Here is a 15,665-nt window from a genome sequence, read left to right as displayed (position 1 = left end):
AAAACATTCTCCTACCTGCTGAATGGGGTCCCCCCCACAGAAGAGGCCTAATGTAAAAATGCGGTCCCAGACATGACTTCTCACTGTCAATGATACTGAGGGCGGGAGCTGGCTTCAGGTTGACAGTTACATATGAAAGGTTGTTGGAGTTTCCCGTCTCCTTTGTTATCTCCTGCAGGCAGGCCCCATGTGGGCCTGTTTAAAGTGCATTCTGTTAGTATGTTAATCGCTGCCACCAGCTGCCGGGCCGAACAAAAGAGCAGGGCATAGCAATTGAGCCTTTGTTAGCTAATCAGGCAGGCCATGGCAGGTGGAAGGTTGGTCCTTCCCCCTCTTTGGAGATGCCATAGTGTACTCCTGGCTGTCATATGCCAAATATATATGACAGGTTCGACTGTGCCTGTAGGCTGTGTCCACAGGTCTATGCATTTGTCGTGGTGTGAGCATAGGAACATGTGTGTGGATTAGCCCCACACATTTTCCTGAGGTTGGTCTACCATCATTCCATTTAATTAAACATTTGAAGAAAATCCAGGCGAGCGCATCCACCATGCAGGTGGTCGATTGCCTCACACTAGAAGATTAAATATTTTGTACAGCAATCAACTAAAAACAATGTTCAAATGGGGCCCTTCCTACCCAGTACTCCTCAAATGAGCAGTGGTGTACAGTACTGAAAACCAATAAAGAATTTTGATAAAACCCAATTTAAGCACAATGGAAATATTCAAGATTGTGTGACAAAGTCCCAAGCTCGAGACTGGAGGAGTGTGGGGTAAGCCTGGAAGCCGGAGACCACCACCATCCCCACGATGTAGGCCCTTGAGACCCCAAAACACAAGGGCCAGCCCCAGATCAAAGTTGCGTGTGGGGCCTTCAAGCGCCACTTCTCTCAGGCTCAGGAGTTCTTTGATAATGAACCAACCATAGAATCAGGACACAGCCGGCGTCAGGTAATCCCAACACTGGTTGCTATGAATGCTGCCTGTGGTCAACAGGCATACAGGCGAGTTTGTGTATCTGGTTTAGGTCCAGGTTGGGGCTCCGAGTGGATTGAACCACTCCCATGACTCGGCAAGGTTCCAGAAAAAGAAGGCCCAACAAAGAAGACACCTGGAGTGACGGTCCATGACGTAGAAGACTCTGCAGCAACAAAGATAGTGACATGAGCATAGAAGGACAAAACCAGGGTCAGAGGTCAGCTCAGGGCAGAAGGAGTGCTTAGGCAGCCAATGAGGAAACTGCCCCATGACAGGGGCAATACCTGGTGGTGTCCCAAGATGTCCCATGACAGGGAAGGTGGAGAAGCAGCAATCCACCTAGGATTTCTGCATCAGGAAGACCAGAAAGGAACAGTAACTTTGCCAAAAGGACAATACCCGGTGGTCCACATCTGCAGGTTAGGCATAGTCTATCAAGGAGAGCCAGTCCATACAGCTAAAATGATTGCAAGAAGCAAAGGAAGAGCTCTGAACAGGTTTTTACCAGCAAAGATGGGCAGTATGTGAGGACATAGAAGACATGGTCAACTAGTATGGTCAAACTAACGTCTTCAGCAGCAGTCCATCATCCAGCAGCCTTGAGTAGAGAATCAGGAATGGATCTGAAAAACGGGGTCTGCCATGGATGACACATTCACTTAGGGGCTGGCCTAAGCCAGCCAACCAACCAAGCACAATACAGGCAACACCCAAAGGTTCTGTTGGCTAAACAATCAGGCAAGCCCGAAAAATCAGACATACAAGCAGATGCACACTGGAAGGCCACTGAAATCTCTGACTTTTACCAGTCTACACCACTTTAAATGACAACTCAGGGTGCCCTTGTGGGCTCAAGAAGAGGCATGTTATCAACACCGCCATTTAGCAAAACCTTGTAATCTGCAGAAAGGGGACCATTGAGTAATATTGGGCTACTAATGTAGCAAAGGTTTCCACAACACTGGTTATCCAAAATGAAATCACAGCGGTCCTTATATCAAAACACACTTTCATGGTGATGGAGTCAGCCTTGGAGTGTTTAGTGAGAAATGGGCAAGTTAGCGCACCACACTATAAAAGGGATTAGAACGTTAGGGAGCAAGAACTCCCCAAATGAAATTCTGCCTTAAAATGGGGTGAAGAGTGAGAGGCAAAGACAAAGGATGAAACTTTATTAAGAAGTGGTAAAAAGATTACGTAAAGGATCACAGAGTCAAGCCTATAATGAGTTTCACTGTGATGAAGAGGCCTCATTCCAGCCTAGGAGGTTTTCTACAATGGTTGGGAGGGGAAGCCTGGTATCCCCTGGAGGCCCACAACACAAAGCGTCAGATACCCAACCCTTATCCAGAGAACTCAGGCAAGGGGGATGTTGCTAAAGCAATTGTCTTTAGGGATAAAAGCAACATTCTGACAAGTCAAAAGATGGCAATAAAACCAAACACAAAGCCAATAAAGAAGTGTGGGAACACTATACTCATAATACACCAGGGATTCCTATGTCGCATTGAGTGGTCTGTTGATCACCTGTGACTGACAGTAACTTCTCCTTTGCAATATTTGTTTACCCTTAGACATGCTTTTGTAAGTTCTGCACTTCAGTGCCTGTGCATAATAAGCCCCAGCCATAAAAGGCTTAGAAACAAATCTGCATGTACAATGAAAGCTCCACATTGTTAGCAAGAGGAGTTCCAACCTTCAATTGCGGATTATGTCATTAAAATAATAAACAACCGATTTACCATTAACGCTTACCTTCTTTAACTTTTGCAGAACATCCTTATTTTCATCTACGGTCTTTTTCAACTGTACACATCTAAAGGGAAGCCAAAATGTTTACTAGTATGTGGTAACTGAACTTTTTCACAGGACGAAGAGGAGCAAAATAATTACCAACTGAAATCAGCAAAGATTTACTTGCAAACTACTCCATTTCAGTAATAAAACTCTTACATAGCCTTCATTAAATTTGAACAGGGCCTCTTTCCAGTGTTTTTTTAACTTTATGTAACCTTGGCAGGTACAGCACATAACACCGAAGACAATATCAGGATCACAGTGCATCATTGAATATGGGTAGTAGCGAGTAGGATTAGACATAGTAGCGGGTCAACAGTTGGGATGCATTACAAATGGATTAAGACAACAGTTTTCAAATAGGTAATAACTGCAGTCTAACCACCCCTTATAGTTCTACTCCTGGGCTTGGGTGGCTAAGTAGGATCGGAATTCCGCCAAGTATCTTTAGGTCTGGATGTAGCGGGCGGTGTCTCTATATAAGCATCTTCACAGTTTTGTGACCATGTTAAGTCCAAGAGCCAGATTTCGGTGGAAGGTGGGCATATGATATATGATATGATATGATAGGTTATTTATAATGCGCTTACTACCCAGAGGTTTCTAAGCGCAGACCCGGGAATCGAACCTGTGGTGCTCCGTGTCGTCTTGCTTCCCAGGCGAGCACGCTGCCCACTGAGCTATTCTCCCGAGACATCCAGCATCTGTCCTTCCATCTGAACAATATACATTGTTTAGCCATCATGCAACTCATGTTGACAAATGAGCGGAGACATTTATTGGAAAATGCAGGCCACCCCCCCGAATAGTGCTCCCAGTGGGGTGGGGACCATTGAAATATTGACAATGTCTAACATGGTCTTTATAACTGAAACCCAGAAGGGAGGGGCACTCCCAGAACATGTGCAGATGGTCAGCGTTTGGGTGATGGCACAGTGGGCATAACTGTTCTGCCATGCCAGGCATTTTACCCAGCTTCCTGGGGGCATAGTAAAGCTTGTTCAGGAGTTTGTATTGCATAAGTCTAAACCTGGAGTTTAAGGAAACATTTTGAGTATGTAAACACATATTTCTCCACTGTACATCAGAGAGCTCTGATCCTAGATTCTTTGCCCATGTGTCCTTGGTTGTGAGAGCCGTTGTGGGGATGGCGGTATGGAGGGGGGCGTTGGGGGTGCGGGGCCGGGCTTGCAGCGGGGTGCTGTGGGATTGGCAGGGAGAACACCTTTTCGGGCGGCAGTGCAGGCACCGCCTGCACTGCCTGCCGCAACCAGGAGATGAGCGGGGCTCTGCGGAAGAGCTGTGGGTGCGCCGTCAGGTGCCGAGGACACCTGCTCGGCCTCCATCACTGGGGCTGCCTTCACTGCCGCAGCACCAGCCCCTCTCGGGTTGGTCCGGGTCGCTGATGCTGCGGCAGAGCAGAACGGGCCTGCAGACAGACGGGCTGCAGGCCGGCCCATTTCCCTCCGGCGTTGGGCGGCGGCCGAGCTCGGGTACTCGAGCACCAGGCACGGGCCGGCCGCTCAGCGTCGGAGGGGATAAAAGCACCCTGCAACCCACTGCCACGGGAAACAATCAAACCCCCCCCCCCCTTGTGCCTGTAACACCAACGGGCCCCAGACATCCCGCACGGCCGGCAGGGCGTAGGGAAGACCCCAGGAGACCATACACATGGGGCGGAGCTTGTAGGAGGGTCCCACACCATGCTGCACACGTGTGCAGCGGCAGCAACCAAGGGACTGGAACCTTGGAGGGAGGTCTGGGTTCAACCAACAGGAGAAAGGGAACAGGAAGGGGGAGGGCAGCTCTATATCTAGAGGGAGGGCTCCCCGAGTCTCAACCAATCAGAGGGAGGGGGAAGGGACTGGTCCCTGATTGGCCCTCTTACAAGCCTAGGACTGGGTATAAAAGGCCTGATGGCATTTCGGTTGCTCTTTGCAGGGAGAAGGAGAGGAGTGTGGAAGCGACTGGTGGGCCTATCCAGGCCCGAGTGAGTAGGAGAACCTTCACAAGGAATATATACCCCAGGCTTTGAACACACAGTGAAGTAACTGTACAAAAGCCGGGGTCCTTCGTTTAGTGTTTAATCCCTGAACATTAACAGTGAATGAAATAAAGTTCTTTCAAGCATCAATACCGGCTTCTGTCCCGATTGTCACAAGTGGCGTAGTCGGCAGGGTAAGAGAACGCCATGGAAAAAATCATCCAAACGCTGTCAGATGGGCAACAGCTACACCAGCTCCTCCAAATACAGGCCCAGCAGGCGGCAGCTGACCGCCAGGCCCTCCAACAGGCTATCCAATTGCAGGGCACCCTCCAGACAGAATCCCAGCAGAAGCAACATGAAACCATCCTTCACCTAACAGATGCAGTGACCAGCTACCGAAACCAGCCTATGGTCCCCTCCGCCATCTTGCAAAAGTTCAAGGAAGGCGAAGACCCAGCGTTCTTCTTCACGGGCTTTGAGAGAATCGCCCGAAATGCTCAATGGCCCGTGGACCGATGGGGACAGTACGTCGCCCCCTTGCTATCAGGCATAATGCAAGGAGCTTACCAAGCGGTAAACCCTAACGGAACCACCCCCTATGCCGAAATAAAGAAGGCAGTGTTAGACCGTTTGGGTCTCGATGAGGAAGCCTACAGGATGAAGCTACGAGACACTAAGCTTAAACCCGGAGAGAATCTGCGTCAGCTTTATTATCGAGTGAAAAATCTCGTAGAGAAATGGCTGCAAGTGCCTGGCCCAGGCATACAAGATATACTGGATAAGGTCACCCTGGAACAGTTCATTGAGGCCCTTCCCCCTCCAATGCAAAGGTGGGTCCGACAACATCACCGGCCCACCTTAGCAGAAGCAGTGGACATCGCTTCTGCCTACCAAAAGGCCAGAAGGAGGAACAAACCTTTTGGGACAGGCCCATCCAACCGTAGCATGTTACCCCTTAATGAATCACATATATCCAAGGGACCTAGAGCTACATTACCAAGGTGGAGACCAGTGGAGGAACGCCCTCCCCGACAGGAGGAGAAAAAGCCCAGCCCCGAAAGGCAGTTCCACCCACGTTGGCTATAGGATTCCGTCAACCACAGTGCTATGACTGTGGCAAATGGGGCCATATAGCCCGCTTTTGCCCCCGAAGAAGAGGAACAGTGCCGATGAAAATTGGGTTTATGAAAGCGGAACCAGGTCCCCGGTTCAAGGGACCATATACCATGGACATCAGGGTGGACGGGATCCCAGCCCGAGAATTACTCGACAGTGGAAGCAGACAGACCGCCGTACTGCCAACCTTAAGTGATTCACCTTACCTATCTAATGTACAAGTACCCATACGATAACCCTTCTATTTCCAATGTCATCCCTAATCCTGGTGACCTAGCCCTTGACTGTTGTGAAATAAATTAGCCCTGCTTTTGTATAAGGTGAGCGGCGTCAACGGAAGAGAAAGTCATGGTGCCACCAAGATTCCCATTGTCGATTAGACAACCTTGAAATTGGATCAGATCAGGTGAGTTCTGGACTTGAAAGTCCACTGCCACCCCTCTCCCAAGGACAAAACTCCCCACCGAAATCCAAACCAAAAAGCAAGTGAGCAGTGCACCACAGCCTTGAAAATTAAAGTGAATTATCAATAAAGTAGCAGAGCTGCAAGGCTCCCAAACCAGCTAAAAGTGACCGCCTACACTTCAGGACTACTGCATAAAGAGGAGCAAAGTTTCAGTACATCTGCTCTCGTGCGCTTGCCAATTAGGCATTTTTCACCAAATAAATTTTGTTTTGGTTGTTCCCAAGTTGCGAGCAGTAGGGGACCCTTCAATGAAAGTTAATGCAAACTTGATTTAAATTCTACATAAGAGAAGTCGGCCAACGTGTTCCATGCACGGAGAGATGTGTCAGCTCTACAATGGACTTGTGAAATTTTGATTTTAATCCGGTTTAGTTCTGGGGATTTTCTCACACTTTTTATTTTGGAAATGGCGTACAGAACCAAGTACAGTTGACTAGCATGTTAACCAGGCTCTACAGTCTCACAAAACCTACGGACAGTGCGCTTAAGGATATACTGATTTGTGTGTAGAGAAGGAATCCAGGGAGAAGCCAATATCCCTGGTAAACAACATAGCGAGGACACCCGACACCTTCGAATTTAACCCATCGTAGCACCTTTGTCATAGATTGTTCAAGGAGTAGAAGCATCTGGGCGCTAGATCAGGATGCTTTTTAGATGGTAATAGTTTGTCGATACTGCGCCAATCACAACAGTAGAGGTTTAAGCAGAGTTGAGACTTGTGCAGAAAATGGCGTACTGATCGAGCCCCTGCCAAGAGTATCCAGACTTGCTATACAGAGGGATGGAACAAACGGCCAGAGAAAGGGAACAGGGGAAGCAAAGTTTAAAGATTTGCCAAAGTAAGAGCAGGAATGGAAGACGGGGATGGAATTTGTGATAGCTTGCAAGCCTATTGCATCCATGAATAATGATCAAAGCATACCGCTGACCGGCTAGAGAGCCAAATGCTCCCGAGAGCAACCATCTTACCAACGAGGGCTGTTTCTAGTAGTTTAAAGGCCTGAAATTCATTAGTGGGTGGTTTGTGGCGTGGTGGAGTGAGGAGGCAGACAACGGGATGGCATTTTGGCTATAGAGTTATCAGCACAAGGAAAAATAATGCATCTTTCCCCATTTCTTTTTTTTTTTTACTTCTTTTTCTGCACATATGTGTCAAACATCATACAAATTACCAATAGTCTAAACAGACATATGCAACATAAGAAAGAAAACGTTACACGGGTACATTCGGTCTCCCTCCGCCCCCCTAGCAAGTGTAGGTCGGATGGGGAGCACAAACTCTTCATTCCGGCGCCAGTCACAGCTGAAGTCAACGTGTCCCTGTGAATAATCATTGTCTCGTTGAACTGTTCTCTCGCTTCCAACCCCCCCCCCTCCCTCCCCCGTGAAACCCCCCCAACTGCTAACAGCTACAACTACTGCTGCTGTATGGAATCGGGTTTTTAATTGTGAAGCGAGGATATTGCTGCATGTTATAAGCAGGGCTCAAGTTGAGGGTACACGCAGTTGGACGTAGCCCCCCCACTTTTTTCAGGAGTCTCCCCACTTTTTTCAAAGGGCACCTTGATAGGATAATTCTTGGCAATGCCACATTCAGTTGGTATGTTAATGAGTCCCCCACTGTATTTTTTTGGACTTGACCCCTGGTTATAAGTGTAAGGCGTCTGGGATGGGATGTGGTATATGTGCTTTGCAGTGGTTCTGCGGGCGGGTGTGAATCTGGGTGTCGTTGGGACGGGAGCGATGGTATGACGGTGTTGTCAGTCCACATGCAGGATTGGTTCTATGTGTGGGGGTCAAACAGGTCCCAGAGTTTGCGCGTCGCCTCTGCTTTGGCTGGGTTCATTTTTTTTAAGTGCGTTCCTCTCCAGGGAGCACGTCTTGGTCAGCATGGCGGAAAGCTGAAGTTCGGTGGGTGGCTCTGGTGCCTTCCAGTGCACTACTAGGAGTTTACGGGCTGCAAACAGCACTGTGTTCATGACTTTGCACATCGGGAAGTCTGTGTGCCAGTCCTTATAGTTGGCCACAAATGGCATATCTTCTGGGGTCAGTGCTATGTCCGCCTCTGGGAAATGGGCCCATGCACCGCCTGTCAGTATCGTTCGATCACCGGACATGACAAGAATATGTGCCCTATTGTGCTGATCTCCGCACAGCCGCACCAGCAGAGGGGGAGTGGGGGGATAGCAATCCCATATTATGCATTTTCGATTGGGAGTAGTAAAGGCGTTTGGATAATTTTTAATTTAATTTCTCTATTTTTTTATGCTCACAGATCCCTGGGATAGCTGCGAAGTACTGGTATACGTCACCTGTCTCGATCGGGGCACAAATGTCGAGTGATCAAGTCGCCGCCAGGTTAGTGTTTCTACCCACATTATTGGGGATGGTCATGTAGTAGAATGTGCAGAGGCGTGGGTGGGTCTCCACTTGTCGCTCAAGTTCTTGCCTGCATGGGGCTGGTGGGTTTGTCTGGGGGCCTCTGTGGTGTGGCAAGCTATTGCAGCCCCAATTGTACCATACTGCAGCCATTGTCCCGCGTGTAGGTCAAGACTTCTGCCACCCTCCGAGAATGACTGTATTTTAGGGCCATCGCATAGGTCAAGAATTTTGATCCGTGCCCAATGGATGTCTTGTTGCGGATGGAGTTTTGGTACATGATCTAGCGAGAGGAGGGTCTTGATCGACATCCACCCACGTGGGTGCCAGCTTTGTATCGATGCCCTGTTGGGATCAGAGCTTTTGCCATTGAGTTATGGTTGGGACCATGACCGAGTGTGTTAAAATGTCCTGACAATTTCGATGGGGGCGTGGCGAGGACATCGAGGCGTCAAGGGGGTCATCAGAGTCACTTCTAGCCCTTTCCAACCAGAACCTTCCCCCGGATTGAGCCACCGTTTGGCCCAGCATATCTGAACGGCCTGATTGTAGCCCTTGCAGCATGGGAGCGCAAGGCCGCCATCAGGTTTGGATGCTACGAGGGTCTTCGAGCGTATGCACGCTCCTTTACCTGAGCAGATACATTTCGAGAATGCCGTGTCTACTGCTTTGTACATTCCTGGGCTGGGGGCGCACGTTAGCATCATCTTCAGGTATAAGAGTTTGGGCATCGAATTAATTTTGATGGCATTAATTCTACCAGTTAGGGAGAGGGACAGAGTGTCTCACTTGAGGAGGTCCGAGCAGATCCGCTCGATTATACCTGGGTAGTTGAGGCCCCAAAGGTCCTCCATGCAAGCACTGATGTTGACCCCCAGATATTTGATGGATTCTGTTTGAAGGCGGAAAGGGGCCAGCCCTCCCGGGTCCCAGGGGATATCCGGTGTTAAGACGGATTTCTGAACTCTGTCCTGGTGGCGCAGAAGTTCAGAAGGCCAACCTAATTACTTGGAACAGGGTAACCTCTGGACAAGCCAGACCAATCAAGGTAGCGATCGCGGCGGTCAAGACTAGGTCTCAAGAGGGGTGAGGGTGACTGAAAGCCCGCAGTGAGCACACAAAGCAAGAGCGCTTACAAACTACTCCAAACAGTTGTTATATCAAAAATAGATACACATTTATTTTAAGGCCTTTAAAACAATGACCGTAGCGAGAGAATCACAATCTCACAATATTAAACCAACACATACCATATCAACACAATATATATACAAATACACAGTCGCAAGCGTTCAAAGCACGAAATATGTAGTCCACCTGAAAGGAAAGGAAAACAGGCAGTGCGATAACGCTTTAGACTCAGTTCGCCTTCAGAGGCACCTAACTAGATGGAAGTCCGAGCCCTGCGAAGAGTGGAGCCTTGTGCTCAAAGTACCTGCCACGCCGGTGCCAACGGGCAAAAGGGGAAGCTCTTCGGAGGAAGTCAGGCAGTTCGGGTTAGTGCACAGCAGAAGGAGAACAGGTTCCGCAACTCAAGCGCAGCCTCCACAGCGAGCAGAAGCAGAGCGCGAGTACGGCAAAAGGGTGCTGTTTTTACACAGCAGGGAAAAGCAATGGGATACTGCAGGAGGGCAACCAGATCCTAGCTAAACTACTCACCGGTCACCGAAGCAAGCAGACCCAGGCTTCTCCACGTTAGTTTCAGCAGCTGGCAGGTTCAGAAGAGCAGGGAACGCCTTGTAGTCGTGTAGAGCAAAAAGACGTCCCAATCGACGAAACCAGCACAGTTTTGTTGCCGCAGCAGGACAACGGAGCGGCCGTGTGTATTCGAGCCAAATGTACACTCCTCCCTTCAGACTTGGGAACGCCAAGTGTACGAAGCGTGGGAGAGTGACAAGGACTCGAAATACAACACAACCTGGCGGCAGTTACAGAGCAGGACTCCCTTGTAAGCTGGTCAGTCAACTGGATGGCCCAGAGACACTTCCGAAGGCTTACTTGGCAGGAGATGATGAAGTCGCCGGGAATAGCTGTTCCTGCTATTCCAAAGGTCGAAGCACCAGTACAGGCCTTCTGGTTCGATCCAAGGAGGAAAGGGCTTCACAGGACGACAGCAGTGCAAAGGAGGATTCCTTCAGCGGGTCACCAGCGATTCCTCGGTCCAGCCTCTTGGTTGCAGGATACTTGGCTCCTGTATTCCTTCGTTCGTGAGAACTCAGGAGATCGACATGGTAGTGGTGTTTCCAGCTCCCTCTTATCCACGGTTCCCTTCGCGCCAAAACGGAGGGGAGCCAATGGGAGATCCGCTCATCAACACACATACCATACGTGGACCAATCACGGACCACGGTGGTCCCAGGCATTCACACCACCCTAGACTCTCTGGCACCCAGGATGTGTATTGGGACCAGACATCCCAGCCCACACCCTGGAGGCACACAAACGACATGTAGAAGCCCGCGAAAGCAACCACGTTTCGCGGGAAAGTACATGCCCAAATAAGGAAGGCCCCGGGTCGCCCGACCTGGGGAAGGTGAAGGGAGCAAGACGGTCAGTGGACAGGACAAAGGAGCCTCGTGGTCTGGCCATTTTGGAGAGCCAGGCCACCATTTTGGCTTCAGGGCAAAAACGTGCTCAGAACTCCAAAAGGAGCTCAAAATAAACAAAACGATCGCTGCCACCATTCCAGTCCCTGAATGACTTGCACCGATCAAATACCATCCTAAAAGAGTATCTAGGGCCTGTAGAAGGCTAGAGACCCAAGAGAGCTGTAACTTAGCTTACAGTGCCCTCTTGTGTCATGTTGCACTAAAGCCGCAACATGATAAAAGAAACTACGGGAAACAGCGTTCCCCGGTACTGACTGTCTTAAGGGCATGTCAGTTTCCCCATAAGAAAAGGAGCGAAAGCCCAGAGAAGTGCGGCAGAAGGCTGTACTTCTCTGGCAAAGTGAAGAACAAGGTTAAAAACAATAGCAAAAGGTTTAGGGTTTGCCACATGGAAGGAAAATTCCCTACAATTACGAAATCTTTCCTAACACTCGCCCCTCCCAGACTATGGACAGGGGGAACTAATCCACCCCTGGATGAGTCTCTTGTTCAGGTCGGTTAAACATTCTGGACAACCCATCAGCATTGCTATGTTGGACACCTGGCCTATGCTCAATAGTGAAGTCGAAGCCTTGTAGACTTATGGACCACCTAAGCAACTTTGGATTCTCCCCCTTCATGTTCATTAGCCACTTTAACGGCTTATGGTCAGTCTGCACAGTGAAGGGGGTCCCATAGAGGTAGGGCCTCAGCTTCCTTAGGGCCCACACAACAGAGAAACATTCTTTCTCTACCGTGGACCATCTGAGCTCTCTGTCCTTAAGCTGGCGACTAATAAAACCGATAGGGTGTTCCTTACCCTTCTCATCTACTTGTGATAGTACAGCTCCTATCCCAGTGTCAGAGGCATCCGTCTGCACGATAAAAGGTCTTTGATAATCAGGGGCCCTGAGCACAGGGGCCTGGCACAAGGAGTCTTTTAAGCCATTGAAGGCCTTCTCACACTCGTCGGTCCAAGTTACCTTTTTGGGTTTCTTCGGAGTTGTGAGGGCAGTCAGAGGAGCAGCTATGGTGCCATAGTCTGCCACAAAATTGCGATAATACCCCGTGAGTCCTAAGAAGGCTCTCACTTGGGTTTGCGTAGTGGGGGTAGGCCAGTCTTGTACTGCTTGTACTTTACTGGGTAGAGGCTGTATCCTCCCTCCACCTACTTCATGTCCAAGGTAAACCACAGAGCCTTGTCCAATCTGGCATTTACTAGCCTTTATGGTCAAGTGGGCTTTCTGAAGAGCCTGGAGCACAATCCTGAGGTGTTTCACATGTTCTTCCCAGGTGGCACTGAAAACTGCTATATCGTCCAGATATGCAAGACAGAATTTGTCCAACCCATTCAACACATGATTCACAAGCCTCTGGAAAGTGGCAGGTGCATTCTTCAACCCGAACGGCATTACCCGGAATTGGTAAAGGCCGTCTGGAGTAGAAAATGCTGTCTTCTCCTTGGCATGTTCTGCTAAAGCTATTTGCCAATAGCCAGCAGTGAGGTCAAACGTGCTGAGGTACTTGGAGGCACCCAAAGTATCCACCAGCTCATCTGTTCGAGGCAAGGGGTGTGCATCTGTCTTGGTGACAGCATTCAGAGCCCTGTAATCCACGCAGAACCTCAATTCAGAAGTGCCTGCTTTTGGAACCAAAACCACAGGACTGGACCAAGGACTACTAGAGGGTTCAATCACCCCAAGGTCTAACATCTTGTTGACCTCGGTCTTAATATAAGACCGTACTTTATCCGACATCCTGTATCCCCTACTTTTGGTAGGTACACTGTCTCCTGTGTCAATGTTATGTTTGCACCAAGGTGTCAAACCAGGGGACTGTGAAAACAGGGGGGAAAACTGCCTAAGCAAACTTTTCACCTCAGCCTGCTGATCAGAAGTCAGGTGAGGGGCCACTCGGACACCCTCAACGGAGCTATCTGAAGGACCGCTTTGGAACAGGTCGGGGAGAGGTTCTGACTCCTCTTCCTCAACATCTGAAGCCAGTAGCAGTGCTGCGATTTCGACTCTTGGGACGAAAGCCTTCAGCCTATTCACGTGGAACACTTTTGGAGCCTGTCCAGGCCTTCCAAGGTCCACTAAATAGTTCACCTCACCCAGGGGCTCCACCACTGTGTAAGGGCCTGACCATTTGTCCTGTAAAGCTCCGAGGCCTTATTGGATTCATGATCAGGACTTGCTGACCAGGTGTAAAGTTGATGAGGGAAGCTTTCTGGTCGTACCAATGTTTCACCAGCGCTTGCCCTGCCTTCAATTTATCACTAGCCAAGCCCATCAGAAGTACCATCCGTTTTCTGAGCCCTAGCACATAGTCAACTACATTGGTAGTAACAGGGGGAGTGGGCATCTCCCATCCCTCTTTGACGATGGCTAAGGGTCCCCGTACGGGATGACCGAACAGAAGTTCGAAGGGGCTGAAGCCAACACCCTCCTGTGGTACCTCTCGGTAGGCAAACAGTAGGCATGGTAAAAGAAGATCCCATTTTCTTCTCTGGGGCTCCTCCAGAGCCCCAATCATGCTCTTTAACGTTCTGTTGAAACGTTCCACCAGACCATTGGTCTGGGGGTGGTATGCAGAAGAGAACTTGTAGGTGACCCCACATTCTTTCCACATAGCCTGCATATACTTCGACATAAAGTTGCTGCCACGATCTGACACAACTTCTTTAGGGAAGCCAACCCTAGTAAATATGCCGAGTAAAGCTTTTGCAACTGACTTGGCAGTTACAGTCTTCAATGGGATGGCCTCAGGATACCTGGTTGCATGGTCGACCAGCACCAGGATAAACCTATTGCCCGAGGATGTTTGCGGGTCAAGGGGACCAACTATGTCGATCCCTACCCTTTCAAATGGTACCCCCACAACTGGGAGCGGTACCAACGGAGCTTGGATTGTCGCGCCAACCTTACCAGACAACTGGCAGGAGGCACAACTCCTGCAGTGACTTTCTACTTGCACCCCCATCTTGGGCCAGTAGAAGTGCATGGATAACCTTTGCTTGGTCCTCTTCATACCAAGGTGACCAGCAAGGGGAACTTCATGCGCCAACTGCAGGAGGAAGGGCCTAACAGCAAGGGGAACCACCAACCTCCTATGGTCTCCTTCTGTAGACTCTGTGGGCTCACTATACAGGAGTCCACCTTCCCAATAAATCCTATGCTTCCCAGGAGGTTCACCCTCAAGCTGGGAGCAGGCCTGTCTCCTTAGGCCTTCCAGAGATGGGCACTCACGTTGGCCTTTACTGAATTCGTCCCTATCAGGACCTCCTTCAACTAACAAGTCTTTTAGTTCAGGATGATCGTTGGGGTCGAATACTTCAGGCATCGCCACCTCCTCGTCAGGCCCGGGCGATTGACCAACTTCCTCCACCGCAGTGGTAGGCGAGCTCGGGGGAATATTCTCTTTCCCTCGTCTTGACTTGTAGACTCCTTTCGCCTTGGGTTTCCCCTTCGGCTGGGGCGGCGTATTGGACTTGGCCAATGCTGCCCGTGCTTGAGACCGTGTGTAGGGTCTTTCGGCAGTGTCTCCTACGAGCCCTAAAGCTCTGAGATCATTACCTAACAAGACCTTTCCCGGGACGTTTCTCTGAATGCTCACTGGAATCCTGACTGCTGTACCATTTAAAGTAAGATTTACAGGGATCACGGGAAACATACGGAGGGGGCCGTCAGCCAACTTAGTGGGCATCAGAGTAGCTCTGGCAACTTCCTCTGAGTCTACCAAGGTAGAATCCACTACAGTCCGACTGCACCCACTATCCCTAAGAGCTGGAGTATCCACTCCATTGATCAGCACACTGTCTTTAAAGTAGTGCTTGGTATTATCCGGAATCCTAGCATAAGCCTCTGCGACTTTAGGCTCCCAGGAACCCAGGGACACTAAAACTACCTCAGCCTCTATTCCGCTGGGAAATGAGTCTGAGGAGAAGGATGCTCCTGTAATCTCTTCTTCCTCGTAGGAGGAGAAGGCCAGATTAGCGGAGTGGACCCCCAAAGGTCTAACCTTACAACGGGGATCCCCCTTCACATGGTCAGTTGCTCCACAAGAAAAACAAGCCCCAGTGGGTCTGTTTACGTAGGGAGGCTTATTGTAACCAGAGTTCTGTTTTGGAGGCGGACCTCCACTACCCTGTGAGTTCTCTTGTGTCTTACCCTTGTTTTTCTTTTTGTGGCCCTTATGGGAAGAAGATTTAGCAGATTCCCCACCCTCCATATCTTTGGACTTTTTCCCTTCCTCCTGCTTACCAGGATGAGTTTTGTCCTTATGGGACACTCGATGTGACACCCATAAGTCTGCTGCAATGGCCAGCTTCTTAGGATCTATCTCCTTCG

At 49.7% G+C, this 15,665-nt stretch overlaps 1 protein-coding gene across 1 annotated transcript in view; it reads right to left on the bottom strand.

Moving 5' to 3' along the window:
- Nucleotides 1-15,665, bottom strand: part of NPHP1 (nephrocystin 1) — a 1,322,209-nt gene that overhangs the window by 1,194,877 nt on the left and 111,667 nt on the right. Inside the window, exon 3 of the mRNA XM_069606852.1 lies at nt 2,736-2,796. Coding sequence (XP_069462953.1) covers nt 2,736-2,796 — 61 coding nt within the window. The remainder of the gene's footprint in view (nt 1-2,735; nt 2,797-15,665) is intronic.

Source organism: Ambystoma mexicanum, chromosome 4p (genome assembly GCF_040938575.1).
Source record: "Ambystoma mexicanum isolate Mex_15411 chromosome 4p, UKY_AmexF1_1, whole genome shotgun sequence".
Classification (NCBI taxonomy): domain Eukaryota; kingdom Metazoa; phylum Chordata; class Amphibia; order Caudata; family Ambystomatidae; genus Ambystoma; species Ambystoma mexicanum.
This window is presented reverse-complemented; position numbering and strand designations above follow the sequence as displayed.